At 40.5% G+C, this 14,658-nt stretch overlaps 1 protein-coding gene across 8 annotated transcripts in view; it reads left to right on the top strand.

Moving 5' to 3' along the window:
* The window catches only part of Pde4d (phosphodiesterase 4D), a 1,369,715-nt gene that overhangs the window by 1,250,172 nt on the left and 104,885 nt on the right, over positions 1-14,658 (top strand). The window contains exon 9 of one of the 8 annotated variants that reach the window (XM_040728828.1): positions 10,350-12,192. The exons of the other annotated variants lie outside the window; for them this stretch is intronic. Within the exon in view, the coding sequence (XP_040584762.1) occupies positions 10,350-10,366 (17 nt within the window). The 3' untranslated portion in view covers positions 10,367-12,192. Of the gene's footprint in view, positions 1-10,349; positions 12,193-14,658 lie in introns of those variants that run through there. 8 annotated transcript variants of the gene reach the window in all.

The following is a 14,658-nucleotide window of genomic DNA, read 5'->3' as shown; positions in this document are numbered from 1 at the left end:
AAAAGATGCTTACTGTAGTATGAAGCGAATATAATTCTGATTCTGGGAGGAAAAACTAAGATCAATTCAAGGACTGAGCCTGCAACACAGTATAAGAGAATAATCTTCTATCAAAAGCTTTAGTGAACCCTAAAGACCGACCAGGAGCAGGGCTGGCTAACTTCCCTTCTGGGTTGAGGGACACAGACCACAGGTCTGCAAGCTCCCACACGGAGGGAGGTCTGTGTTCTGCTCAGCAGTCTCTTCCCCTTCAGGGTCCTTGAAGGACAGGACACTAGAGGACAGGATCCTAACAGACAAGCTGCGGAGCACAGAGGCTGCCTTGCACAGCATAGCCCTGGCTTGCTGGAGTGAAGGAGCCTCGCCTTGCTGAAATCCAGTCCACATTTTGCTGAGAGCCCAGGCGCTGTGAATAAGAGGAGCCTCTGAGGGCTGGTTTCTGATGTCGCACTAGGCACGATAAGAATGCCATTGACGTCAGCAGAGTCATCATCAGGGAGAATGGCACCCCAGCTCTTGAAACCACACCAAGCAATTGCAGTGCTTTTGAAAATTAAAAGCCGGTGCTGGGGAGTGGGGGTGGGGAGAGAAAGGAGCTGAGGGGGAAGCAGTGGCTCCTACTGAACTGTCTTTCTTTTGTGCATTTCCTGTATTAAAAAATAAACAAAAATACAAAAAACAGATGCAGTACTCCCGTGAGCACACACACACACACACACACACATAGCTACACAGCTGCAGAGGCTCGTTCAGCCCAAACTGAGGACACCGAAGGAGAGATTAGGAGGGATAGAGGAAGGGGGAGACACACACACACACACACACACACACACACACACACACACACACACACACACACTCACACACAGAATATGAATTTAACTTGTTAACATTTCTGAATCCAGATAAAACAAACTCTGCCAGCCAGATGCTGGACAGAGGCCCTGAGCCACAGGAGAAAATGCTGGCCATTGAGAATGGAATTGCTGAACCCAAACTGATAGCTTACAATGTGTGTTGATGCACAGATTACAAGAGAGGAATGAAACACTTCAAAGGAGCTACTGCAAAGTAAGCCTAGTCCCCCACACACATACACACACCCTTCCACCACCATCCACACACTGTGAGCTTTTTAGTAGGTGCCTGACCGAAAAAAAAATGACAGTTGAGGTTTGGAAGTGGAACAGTGCAGGGCTGTGTGATTGCAGCTTCCAGAGGCAGCCCTGAGAACATCACCTCCTGCTGAATTCAAAGGTACCTAGTCTGTAAAAAGTCTGGAAGTTGTGTAGACTTCAAAAACAATTTTTTAATTGGAAATTGTGACACTTACACATTCCCCCATTTAATCTAATCCTTTTTGCTTGCCTCTTCCAATTGTTCGGCAGCACCACCCACCCCCCCTCAACACCATGAGAAAGAGATAGCAAAGACTCAATGGTATCAGGCCAGCCAAGTCACATGCTTTATTTTACAGCGTTGATTGGCAGCTTCCCAAGTCCATGGGATCTTTTGGTGACCTGCTTTTCAGATCTGTATCTCCCTCCTGGTTACACCAACAAGAATCCCTCTAAGCTGTGGAAATGTGAGCAGGGAAACAAAAGAACATATGCACTAAAGCAGGATCTGGCAGAAAATGTGGATTCAATAAATTGCATCATGTGAAACTCCTAGTTCAGCTGGACTGGCAGCCGAGGAGCCGCCACACGAGGGACATGCAGCAAGCTGTTCGCTCTTCATCCAAAGGACGATTTCCTTTTGAAAAGGAAGACTCAGTAAACAGCATTTCTTTCCAAAACACAAGTTACACTGCAGAGTCCACTCCTCCCTCCTTTAGCTCCTAAAATTAAGATGCATTTTGTAAGATGAGATAAACAAAGGACTTTTAGTGAAGCGCATGGAGTATGTATGTGCATCTAACCTGTCCTTCTTGTAGTAACAGAAAGACAGCTGAGTCCCCATGTGGTCATTGGAGCTGTGTGTTATAAGAAGATATCATATATCTGTAACTTGGATCTTTTTTGGTTTACTTTTTGTTTTTTTTTACATTGTTTTGTGTTTTTAAAAATTCACCAATATGTTCACTTTTTAATGGGATTTTTTTCTTTCTTCCTTCCCTCCCTTTGTCCCTTCCTTGTTCCTTCTCTTCCACTCTTCTTTTTTCCTTCCTTGTTTCTTCCCTTAAAAAAATACTTATGAAGCTTTCAGTATATAAGAGTCATAGACCAGTGGTTCTCAACCTGTGTGCTGTGACTCCTTTGCGGGTCAAATGACCCTCTCGCTGGGGCTGCCTAAGACCATTGGAAAACACCGATATCTAAATTACAATTCATAACAGTAACAAAATTACAGTCATGAGGTAGCAATGAAACTAATTTTATGATTGGGGGTCACTACAACAACAGGAACTGTATTTAAGGATCCTAGCATTAGGAAGGTTGAGAACCCCTGGCTGAGACTGTGTCCCCAAAGGTAAGATACCTGAATCCTGAGCATGTGGACTTACGTGTTTGCAATGAAGTGAGGAGAGGAGCCAGAGTTTTTATAAGGTACTTCTTACCTCTACGAGGATAGAAGGCACAATGTAGATGTGCCTTTCCCTTCGGACCATTTCTGCCTTACATCTTGATCAAGGCTGTTTTGAAAGCTTTCTGGTTTGTTTCTCTGCCTCTCTGGGTGGTTCCTGATAGCCGTGTCTGTCACCCTTGCTTCCTGTCCCACCTGACCTGCCTATGTCACGAAGTTATCCTACAACCGGACAATCTCCTCTAGGAAAAGGCAGTGGAAGCCCTTGTTTCTTCTCTTTGACCTTGCCACCATGCTTAATGAATGCTGTTCTGGTGGGCGAGGTGCCTTTTGGGGTCTGGGTGTGTTTAGGATCCGGTTCAAGTACTGTGAACACTAATTTGCAACAGGAAATTCTATTGGGTCAGTTGATGGATGGGAATTAGCAAATATGCTTGGCAGGCTACTGATAGAGGAAGCCATGGCTGGAGATCCTTTAGAAAATAAGATGATGATGATGTCGATGATAATATAAATCTCTTTCAGGTGTGTTAATTTCCAGAAAAACCCTGGACTCAGGGTTTGTGAGTCTCAATTTCATCTTTCTTTTCCCTAAGGTTTGGCTTTACTTTTGGGGGAAGACACAAGGATATGTGTAGTGAATTTGATTATTGACATTAGTCTAAGCCTGGTTTAATAAGCCATGGAAACAAAACAGCTCAATCTCCCAGAACTGTTGTAACCCAACCCTAGTAGCATTGAGAGCACCATGGCTTTGATTACCCATGTCTGTAGTGCAGGCCTTGCCTCAGCATCTGAATTCTGCAGCAAGACATCTGAAGTGCCTTAGTTCATCACACAATAGGCACAAGTCTTGTAGAACTAAGTAGAAAAGCCTTACAAAAATGCCTCTCTGTTAATATGTAAGGAAGTAGAAAATTAGCAAACTGTCATATGTACTAACTATGTGACATACTTTGAGGGCAGAAGCTGAGTTTGCAGCGAGAAAGTTGTTTCTCTTAGATATGTTTACATGATTATTCTACACTTTCTCTGGCTTCTAAGTAGAACATTTATAGGCTCAGAAATTATACTGGCTAATTTTATGTTAACTAAAACCAAGCTAGAGTCATCATAGGAAATAGCCTCAGTTGAGAAAATGCCTTGAGATCAGTCTATAGGCAAGCCTTTAGGGCATTTTCTTAATTAGTGATTGATGGAGATGGCCCAGTTCATTGTGGGTGGTGCCATCCCTGAGCTATTGTTCCTGGGCTCAAAAGGAAATCAGGCTGGGCAAGCCATGGGGAGCAAGCCAGTAAGCAGCACTCCTCCATAGCCTCTGCATCAGCTCCTGCCTCCAGGATCCTGCCCTGTGTGAGCTCCAGTCCTGACTTCCTTCAATGATAAACAGTGACATGGAGGCCAAATAAACCCTTTCCTCCTCAAGTTGTTTTTTGTTCATGGTGTTTCATCACAGCAGTAGCAACTGGAAGACTCTGGGAGGTAGTATAAAGATAATGCCGATGCCTTGGAGAATTCAAACAATGTGTCTAAGGTCACGGCTTATCATGAGTACTAAACTCAAGACTGGACTTAAGTCTTTGGTCTCTCTTCCAGTATAGGCAGTGTTATTAGAAAGCACACTGGCTGGGGTAGAACAGAGAAATTATGGTTGAAAACCTTAGTTCAGTGGTAGTACTAAGAATGCCCAGGTGACAAGCAAGAAAAGTGGCAGCTGATGTTTACAACAGCCTGGAAAGGCCACACATATTCGAATCAATATTTTGGTGACAAGAAATAGAATAGAAATAAAGAAGTGGAAGAATCCAGGAGACGTGTACACATTATACACGATGAAGAAGAAATAAGGGTTACCAGCAAAGCATGTTTTTAAACCTGAATTGGCAGAGTAAATATCAAAGATAGACTGGCTGATAAAAAATTAAATAGACAATGCAGGAGAGGGTGATTTTAGAATCAACTTCGCTATTGTTGATTGTCAAAGATAGAAGACTGTGTGTGACATAGAGATGAAGACCTAGTCCTAAGGTACAGGACCAGGGTAAAGAGACACACGCTTTGGAGAGTGCCCTTCCTAAGTGAGCTTTAGAAATGGAGTGTACTGTTAATGATGGGACCAACTTGCTTTGGAAAATAGAAATCTAGAAAATGTACCAAAGGGGAGGAATTAAAATCTGAGCAACTTACTGTATGATGCAAAGGCAGATAAACTAACCCACAGTTAAAGCATGTGTAAGGGAGGCTGGCTGAGGTCATAAAGGCCACAGTGTAGAAAGTTCTGCCAGCTTAGGCCACCCAAGGCAGAGTATCATCCTCTAGAAAGTTGGAAAGATAAGATACTCATGAGGTGTTTGAGGAACAACCCTGAAGTTCAGCATGTTAGTCTAGAAGTGAAAGGGCACTGTGGAGCCTGGACAGCTAAGGAGAGAGAAGCAGACAATACACTTTCTACTGTGCCCTGTGCTTTCTGCTGTGCCAGGTGCTGGACACTAGGAGCAGTTTAAGATGTAAAGAGATAAGATCAGCTCTTAGAAACATGTAAATTAATTTGTACATATGGGTACTTGTTACTTCTGGGATTCAATTTCTTAAGAGGATTACTTAGTCTTGGGAACATTTAAACTTGTCCTAGGGAGCTATAGTAGGGACATGAAAAAGTACGTTCAGTGTAATAAAAATAGTTGAAGTAGAAAGTTGATTGTGTAGTGTGCTGGCAAGCTAATTTTTCCACTCACTCCTTCCCTTGGCCCCAAACAAAACTAAAAACCTGGTCTGCCATGTGTGTTTATTGCCATGCTACAAATATTCTCCCCATGACTGACATCACACATTGGCCTAACAGTTTTGTTTTGGTTCTTACAGAATTCTCAAATGTTTACCAGTTTTCCTGATCTAGGTATAGTGTACCACTACCTCAGTAATTCTATAATTCTCAGTGACAAATATCACAGCCATTGCACTTATGAACTTAGTGCAGCTGTGCTTATCTGACCAGTGCCTGCCAGTGTGCACACAATTGGTTCTGTCAACATTCTATCATGAACTGGGGTAGGGCCATGAGGGGGACACACGGAAGGACTGCTGGTAGCTACCATTTGTTATGGAAGGGAGTATCCTTTTCTTCAGTAGTGTAGCTCTCACTCCAGCAAGTAACCTCCCACTCATGCTCAGGTGAGAAACTCTACTCAAACTCAGCAGGTCACACAGAAAGAGAGAAGACAGGAGAGTAGGAGTGGAGCTTGTCAAGAAGGTTCTAGAAGGAGAGGTGAGGGTGGGAGAGGGGCGTGGGGGTATGGCAACAACTAAAATCCATCATGGGTAAAAATATCAAATAGTGTTTTTTTCGTTTGCTTGGCTTTTGGTTTGTTGGTTTGGTTTGGCTTGGTTTGGTTGGATTTTTAAAGAAGCTGAGAGCCAGGCGTTGGTGGTGCACGCCTTTAATCCCAGCACTCGGGAGGCAGAGGCAGGCAGATCTCTGTGAGTTCGAGGCCAGCCTGGTCTACAAGAGCTAGTTCCAGGACAGCCTCCAAAGCCACAGAGAAACCCTGTCTCGAAAAACAACAACAACAAAAAACAAACAAACAAAAGAAGCTGAGAGCTGAGTGTGTAGCTCTGGGGAAGAGCCCTTTCAGTGTGCTCATGACCCTGCCTTATTTGCAGCACTATAAGAATGAGAGGGAAGGTCGGGCATTGGTGACACACGCCTTTAATCCCAGCACTCAGAAGGCAGAGGCAGGCAGATCTCTGTGAGTTCGAGGCCAGCCTGGTCTACAGAGCAAGTTTCAGAACAGCCTCCAAAACAATACAGAGAAACCCTCTCTCAAAAAACCAAAACGAAAAAAGAAAGAGAGAGAGAGAGAGAGAGAGAGAGAGAGAGAGAGAGAGAGAGAGAGAGAGAGAGAGAGAGAGAGAGAGAGAGAGGAAAGAGGAGAGACCTGGAAGTCCTACGTAGTTTATTCATAAGTGCTTGAATTAAGACATCAAAATAAAGCATTAAAAGAGACAAATAGATGCAGCTGCCCCCAAATGTGAAAAAATGCTAAATCCTGTATGTGTTTGACATGCTTGTCAGTCTAGTAGCAGAAGGTAAAGAGAGTCAGAACTGACTTAGGGTGTGAAAGCTGTGGCCAGGCACACTGAGATGTTTTGGACCCAAATGAGCATAGCAATATTTTAGGAAGTGTGTCTTTAAAAAAAAAAGAACACATATCTGATAATAAGTTGAGTAATTAATAGCAATGAGAAGAATTGGAGAAAGAAATCTGCCTTTTATTAGTGAAAATAATTCAACTCAACAACAAGGTTGGAATTTTGTAACTTCTGTGTTAAGAAATTGTAGCCTGGAGTATTGGGTAAAAGCACCAGGAAGCAAAGAAACAATACTGGATAAATAAAAAAAAATTAAAAATGAGTTCAGAGGAGTCAGCACAAAGAGCCACTGCATTTTTACTGTGAAGTAGGTTTTCCAGGTATTTAGTTTCACCATTACTGATGATAATAACTGTAGTGTTCTTAATGACTTTTGCTAATCATTTAAAACCAGGTGCCTGCAACCTCCTGCCTTGGGAAAACTGACCCTTTAAAAAGTTACTTAAAAGACGAAACTTGGATCAGTTCTGTCTCAGCAGAATATATAAAACCCTTCTCTCTCCAGTTTTATTTTAACTTCCACTTTTTTTGTTAGACAAACACACACACATACACACACACACACACACACACACACACACACACACACACTACACACTATGTACACAGCACCTCACCGCTCCACTTGCAAGCCACCCCTCCAGTCATCTTCGCTGTAGATCTGTCCTACTGCTGCTCTGGGTGGTGCCACCTTGGAGCACAGGCAGAGAGGCCCCCTTGCTGACTGTTAAAGCTCAGAAGGGTGTTGCTGCTCAGTCATGGAGCAGGTCTTACTGTAGTGACACTTACATTTGAAAGCACCAGGTGAAAGAGGGAAAAGGTTATGATACGTGTACATAGATGTTCAGGGAACATGTTTGCACATGTTCCTGGCAGATGCTCTTCACAAAATCTGTCTGTGCAGGTCTGAGCTGAGTAAGTGTGGCAAGTCAGTCAGAAGACAAAACAAACAAATAATAATAACAACAAACAAACACAAAAGCCAATTTGCAGCCTGCCCATACAATCTAGATGACAGTTTGTAGCCTGACCACACAACATAAATGGCACACATCATTACATTTTGAATGTTAAGGCCTAAACTTTCTAAATATCACCGCTCCTTGAGATCCCAATTATATGGTGCTTTAAAGTCATTTTTTTTGGTTCATTAAAAAAAAAGAGAGCCTCTATTGTACCTTACTATACAGCTCAGTACCAAGGATACTGAAAATATGTTGCTGATGTGTTTGAACAAAAATTTACATTTTATTTCCTATATCCTTACCCATGTTTTGGTTACATGTTTATTAGTCAGGGCTGTGAAGTGAGCATCAATTCTCTGAAATAAGAAATAGTGTGTCAGAAGATTGTGGAAATTATTTTGTTAGAACTCTACATAGAATCAAAACTTTTGCCAAGTTACTTTAAAACCATTATTTTTTGTTTATGTGATCATAAATGACTCTAGCAAAATTGTTCAGCACAGGGTAGGTTCCATGGAAAGCAGTGAGCTTTGGCAGGTAAGCTCAGGCGGTCTGCCAGCCTTTCCTTAGGAAGCATGGCACTGGTTGAATAAAAAGTGATATATATATATATATATATATATATATATATGTCTTAATAATTTTTTTAAAAAGTGTGCAGCCTAACTATCAGAAATAAAGTCTTCAACTCCACTAGTGTCACTTTTCTCTTTGACCACAGATGAGCATCAATCAGGTAAGAAGTGAATGAAATCTTTGAATGCCCAAAGTAGATATTCCTAACATTTACTCACTAAAGAAAATGCACATCACTGAATGTTCGTGGAACACGCCTTTAATTCCAGCACTCAGGAGGCAGAGTTAGGCAGATCTCTGTGAGTTTGAGGCCAGTCTGGTCTACAGATCGAATTCCAGGACAGGTTCCAAAGCTATACAGAGAAACCCTGTCTCAAAAAACAAAACAAAACAAAACCAACCAACAAAACAAACAAACAAAAAAACAAAGAAAAAGAAAATGCACATCATTGCCCAGACAAATGTTTGTCCATATTTTAATGATGATTCACATAAGATTGGCCACGTGCTTCCAAATCTTCCAAATGTTTATATACATATAGATTTTGCTTTATGAACATTTTTATTGTAAAATATATTTCTCCAGAATCTGTTGTTTAATGAATTATCTGACAACATTAATTTAGCCAATTATGTTGAGCATTTGTGCCATTGTTACTATTTACTTCTTCTTTCTGTTCTTTCCTTAAACAAATTGAAAGAGGTGGTGTCGGGGAGGTATGCACCATTAAGTATGTAAATACACTCTTGGGAACTGTCTTAGTGAGGATTTCTGTGGCTGTGAAGAGATACCATGACCATAACAACTCTTATAAAGGAAAGTATTTAATTGGGACTGACTTACAGTTCAGAGGTACACATGGTGTTGGAGAAGGAGCTAAGATTTCTACATCTAGATCAGTAGGCAGCAGGAAGAGAGAGAAAGAGACTGGGCCTGGCTTCAACATTTGGAACCTCAAAACCTGCTGCCCCCAGTGACATACTTCCTCCAACAATGCCATACCTGCTCCAACAAGACCACATCTACTCCAAGGAAGCCAGACCTCCAAATAGTGACACTCCCTATGAGTCCATTTTTACTCAAACCATGCAGGAATGAAGAAAATTCCAGTTTATGAAGTCATAGTAACACCTGAGTGCTTACCATAGTGACATTATCCAAAGGAGATTGAGACCTTGCATAATCCTTACCACTGATGTAATACAGGAAACATTTCTGTTTTTTCAAAGTTGTAGGAACAGAGTGGTCAAATGACTAGCCAAGATTCACACAAGTAATAAGAAGCAAGCTCCCAAATTTTAAACACTAACCTCCCTAAGTAATGCTAGTCTGCTTTTGCTGTTCCTGAGGCTACCTTTTCTACCTGGGTACCACTTAGCTTTACACTTCCTAGAGTGAAACCAACAAATTATGTGATTTACTGAATCCATCCATCAGTGACACTGTTGACTCTGTTGACTAGTAGATAGAGAAACAGAAACATTTTGCCTAGAACACATCAACCAGTGTTTTAGTCATCTGGAATTGTCCTGGTTTGTTTTGGATAATACAGTGAGGAGGAAAAAAATTTACCAATGGAACCCTGGAACTCTAAAGCCGCTTTTAACTTGGCTTTTCAAGTATAACCAATCTATAAATATTGTTCCATTTCCAAAATTACATTTAAAATGTGTCTGATTCAAATCAGCCACTATCAAAGTCTAGCATTGTTAAGAGGGGAATAATCTGGCCAGTTTCCCACCATCAATTCTGCATCTCTACCTCATTTGTCATTTAGATTCTGCATGTAGTGGGGTTGCTTTCTGTTTGCAGTATCTCCAAGTATGTATGAGAGGAAAAGAAGCAAGTGAGGGAGCATACTGAGGGAAGAGAACCAAAAGCAAGGAGAGAGGGAGAGTAGTGAAGGAAAGGAAGGGAAAAAAGGAGAAGGGACAGGAAAAGAGTTGACCCCACATTTTTATTACACCAGTCATAGCAATAAATATTCAAGCAGTGTACAAATAACCCACATCTGCCCCTACCTCATAAGAGCTGGGATTAAAGGCTTGTGTCACCATACCAAGCTTAGTATATTTTTTTCTAAATGAATGTCCCAATTTCTCTTGTATGACTTGGTTCCACTGTCTTTTCAGTATGTGTCCTGCTGTGATCACCACACCTCACCTACCCTGCAAAGAGTTTCAGCTGGATTGGGACACTACACACCAGCATTTTGATCCTTGAAAATTGTGGTCCTGATTTCTACCAAATTCTCTTTGGATTTAGAGTGGTAAAATGTAGGCGGAGAACACACTCCAACAGTCAGCTCTTGGAAAGGAAAGTCTTGGTTATGAATTGTAAGCTTCGCAAGTGACTACTCCTACATTAGAACAGTTCACAATAGGGGACACCCAGGGGACAGTCATACTGAAAAGAGCCTATTGAGTGGAAGGAATCTAGGTAACTTTCTGTTGTTTCCTTAGAAACCTACTAGACACTCACACAGATGGAGCTTGCATCTTGCTGAAGATTTCGACATTTTTAGGATGATGCTTGCATAGCTGTGTCATGATGAAGCAAATTGAAAAGGATTGAAAGTTTGCAGGAACTATCTATCTCCTGTGGCCCAAGGGAAAGTCAAAAGAGGAAAGATGGGATTCAAGGTGAGGAGCTGAATATCAGAGAGAGAAAAAGCAACAATCCTAGGAAAGAACGAGGCTGTCAAAGAATGGCCTGCTCCTTGTCTTTCTCTTCCTTTAAAGAATACAAACTTCCAATACCTATTTTGTAAACAAATGGATATCTCAAATCCTCCTGGGTATAGAAGCATCGACATCCTGAGAATCAGACTGTACTATACCTCCGCCCCTCTGTCTGCTAGCTGTGAGTAATGTGCCTCTTCAGTTAAATATGAGCTTGGTCAAACAGGACAAGGCAAGTGCCAAACCAGCAACAGCTTGTTTGATGGAGCATCAGGCTAGCTTAGGGTAACTGGGTTACTGAATAGCATCCTGCTATCCTTCCCACTGACCTTTCTTACGGGAGCATTTCCTGACATAGCATCTATTTAATATCCTGACAAAAACAGTTTAAGAAAAGAGAGATTTTTAAAAATTATTCATTAGCTTTTCTCACAGTTTGGAGGACATACAAGTCTATCAAGTTGGAACTTGAGGCAGCTAGGCATGTTGCATCTTCAGTAAAGAAACAAAGAGTGACTGGGCTTACTTTTCCTTTGTAATGAGTGAAGGATCCCATCCCAGGGGGATGGTGCTGCTCACAGTGGGCAGGTCTTCCTACTTCTGTTGACTTATCAAGATGACCTCTCACAGGTGTGCCCAGCCCATTTAAATGTTTCGATGTCAGTGAAGTCTCCCTACCAGGGTTTCTCAGAGCACCCATACTTTCCTTTCTCATCATTTATTACAATAAAAATTAATTCACACTGTGCATATTTTATTACTGTTATTTTTAAATCAGTGTTTTATTAATGAAAAGGAACCATGTTTACTTTCCTGACCTCTGGACCCAAAGGATAAGCACAAGGCACATGCATGAAGATTTTATTTGGACTGATTAATACCTCTTGGTGGTGTCTTTCAATTGAGGCTCACAAACTATTCATTCATTAGTGTATCAATCTAATGGGATACAGTGAGGAATAAGGAAAGAAAAATTTGAATACAGTAGGAAAGGGAGAGAGTATCACAAATAAGGAATTATTAAGTAGAATTTCTATTTGTTTTCTGGATATGCCTATACATACATATACCATACCCACAAGCATACCTAGCCTGAAACTACAGATACTGCCAAAATCTGTATTTTATTTCTTTTTTATGTGTATATTTATGATGGTCAACTTATAAGTTAAGCCTACTAAGAAATTAGCCACAATTACTGCTAATAAAAGGAATAATTGCAACAATATACTGAGATGAAAGTTATTTAAAATGTATGAATTGCTCAATAAATGGATTTCACAGAGAAAGCTAATAGCTGCATCTTGTTTGTGAATCCAGTCATTTACTCCATATCTTTTAATTGGTCTGATATTCATTTGCATTTAAGGTTATTATTGAGAGAGTTTGGTTATTTCTAATGAATTTTTTAAAGTAGATGTTCTGATTGGGCTATTGGTATTCTTCTCCTTCCTTACTCACCATCACTCTTAGGGGTTCCTTGTTTTCAGGGTTGGACTCAACTGACTCTGCCCAGGCTTTTCATCTGTCCCTCTCATTGAATGTGTCCTTATGAATGAGGTGAATGAAGGTGTCTTCTTCCACATATAGTTTTCTTTAACCATTTTGTCCAGTGATGGCTTAAATTTCATTAATCTAGGTTTGGTTTTGAATGTTCTTAATTCTTCACTGATTTTAAGTGATTTCTCTTCTGGGTAAAGCAATCTCAATGGGCAGTTCTTTATTTTCAGGACTTGAAATTATCAGTCCATGCTTTCCTGGCTTTCAGTGTTGCTGATGAAATAATTGACATTTCTCTGATGTTTCTGCATTTGCATATTAGCTTGTGGTTTTCTCTGGCAAATTTTAGTATCATTCATGCATACATACATATTATACTACACACATACATATATGTCTTTACTCTGATATGGTATGGAAAGGTTCTTCGGTCATGTCTACTTGAGGTTCTGAATGTCTCTTGTCCTTTCATGTCCATTTCTTTGTTTATGTTTGGAGAGTTTGATGCTAGAGTTTGGGAGAGGGTCTTGCTATTTATATTGAGTACAGGTTGGACTGAGCCTCTCAACCCTCCTTCTCAGTCTTCTATGCACTGCAATTATAGGTTTGCATCACCATGCCTCACCTCTGTCATAATCAAGTCACAGTAGATTGTGGGTAGCTGAAACAACATAGGCTGAAAACTGTGAGTTTGTCAATATTTTGTATATCTAAATTTTTTAAAAATACTGTATTAGGTCCTCTTTAAACCAGAGGCTAATGTCAAAATGTTCACGGTATTCACCATTAGGCACTAGCCCTTTTCTTGATTATCCTCTTCTTGGCTATTACTCCATAACCTTGTGCATGCACCCATAAACACACAGACACAGACACACACACATACACACACACACATGTAATCAACTTGAAGTTGTGGGTTTTAAATATAGCAGTAAGTAATGGAAGCTATGGACTTATTATTTTAATTCTTTCTCTCTTTTGAAGTAACATTTATTTGTAAGAATAAAAAGGTAATTATATAATGCAGTTTATTCAAATTTGAGGCTCTAATGGCTTGCTATAAAATTGCTTTAGGGAAAAAATTCAACATATACCTAAAAAATCTCCTAAAACAGAATTTTGTTGCCCCAGTTATTCATAACAGACCCATCAAAATGATATTATCCATAGATCTTTTCTGCAATGTAGCATATGTTCCAAACTATCTTTTTCTCCTGCTCTTGACTTTCATCTCAGAGATTCTAAGGAATTTATGACTTGGTGCATTTGATGTGGCACAGTTCCACATGTGAGGGATGGCGATTTGGATAGTACGACAGAAGTACATGCCAAGAATAATTGGCTTCTGTACTTCGGAACAGCTCAAATACTATGTGTATCACAGTATGTAATTTGGGTGAACAAAATGCCTGTAGTTCAAAGTGCTTTACTCCTCTGCAGTGGCAAACTGAGTTTCCTGTTGGCTGCCTCCTTAGCTTTGCAGTAAACAAGCTAGGCGCACACAGGAAAAACAGATTCATATAGTCAGTGTGTTCACTTGCTCCTGCAACTGTCAAACATTAATTAGTGCCTGGATCTTTATCCCAGGCTTCTTCCCTCTTATATGACTTTCATTTATTCTCTCTTTCCTCCTCTCCCTCTTTCTTCCCTTCCTTCTTTCCTTTCCTTCTCCCTTTCTTTTCTCTCTTCTATTACATATGATGGCGAGCAGTTTCTTTTCTTCACTTCTACTCTGTAGAAGCCTTCTCAAGCAGTTTTCTTGCTGTAAGACTCTCTTGAACTTCTGATAAAAACATGCAGACTGTAAGACTACTCCTCTTAGGTTTTGCTAGAGCAAGCTTGGGAAGGAATAGGTGAGCTTGTGTTTTTAACTGGAAACTAACATGAATCTAGAATCAGGCTACTAGGGCACACTAATCTAATCACAGTTCTATGTGGAATAAGACTGTGGTTATCAAGACAGCTGTGTGATGTTGGGGAAATCACCTGGACTTCCTGGGCTCTGATTTTTCAGTTTGCATAGGTAATGTCTAATGATTGTCTTGTTGTGAAGACTTTATGAAATAGCATAAATTCAGCAGCTAGAGTCATACCTGGATCATAGTTTACAGTCAATCAATGTCAATTTCATTGCCTCGTCACAATGTATGATTGTTGAAGAGTCAATGTGGTATAATTTCCAAAGTAAAATGCAAGTAACAAAACTGGCAAAACTTAATTAAGTGGACATTTGTGAGGTTCCATGGGGTTAAGAACT

The sequence above is a fragment of the Mesocricetus auratus genome, unplaced genomic scaffold (genome assembly GCF_017639785.1).
Source record: "Mesocricetus auratus isolate SY011 unplaced genomic scaffold, BCM_Maur_2.0 Super-Scaffold_100020, whole genome shotgun sequence".
NCBI classification, from domain to species: Eukaryota; Metazoa; Chordata; class Mammalia; order Rodentia; family Cricetidae; genus Mesocricetus; species Mesocricetus auratus.
This window is presented reverse-complemented; position numbering and strand designations above follow the sequence as displayed.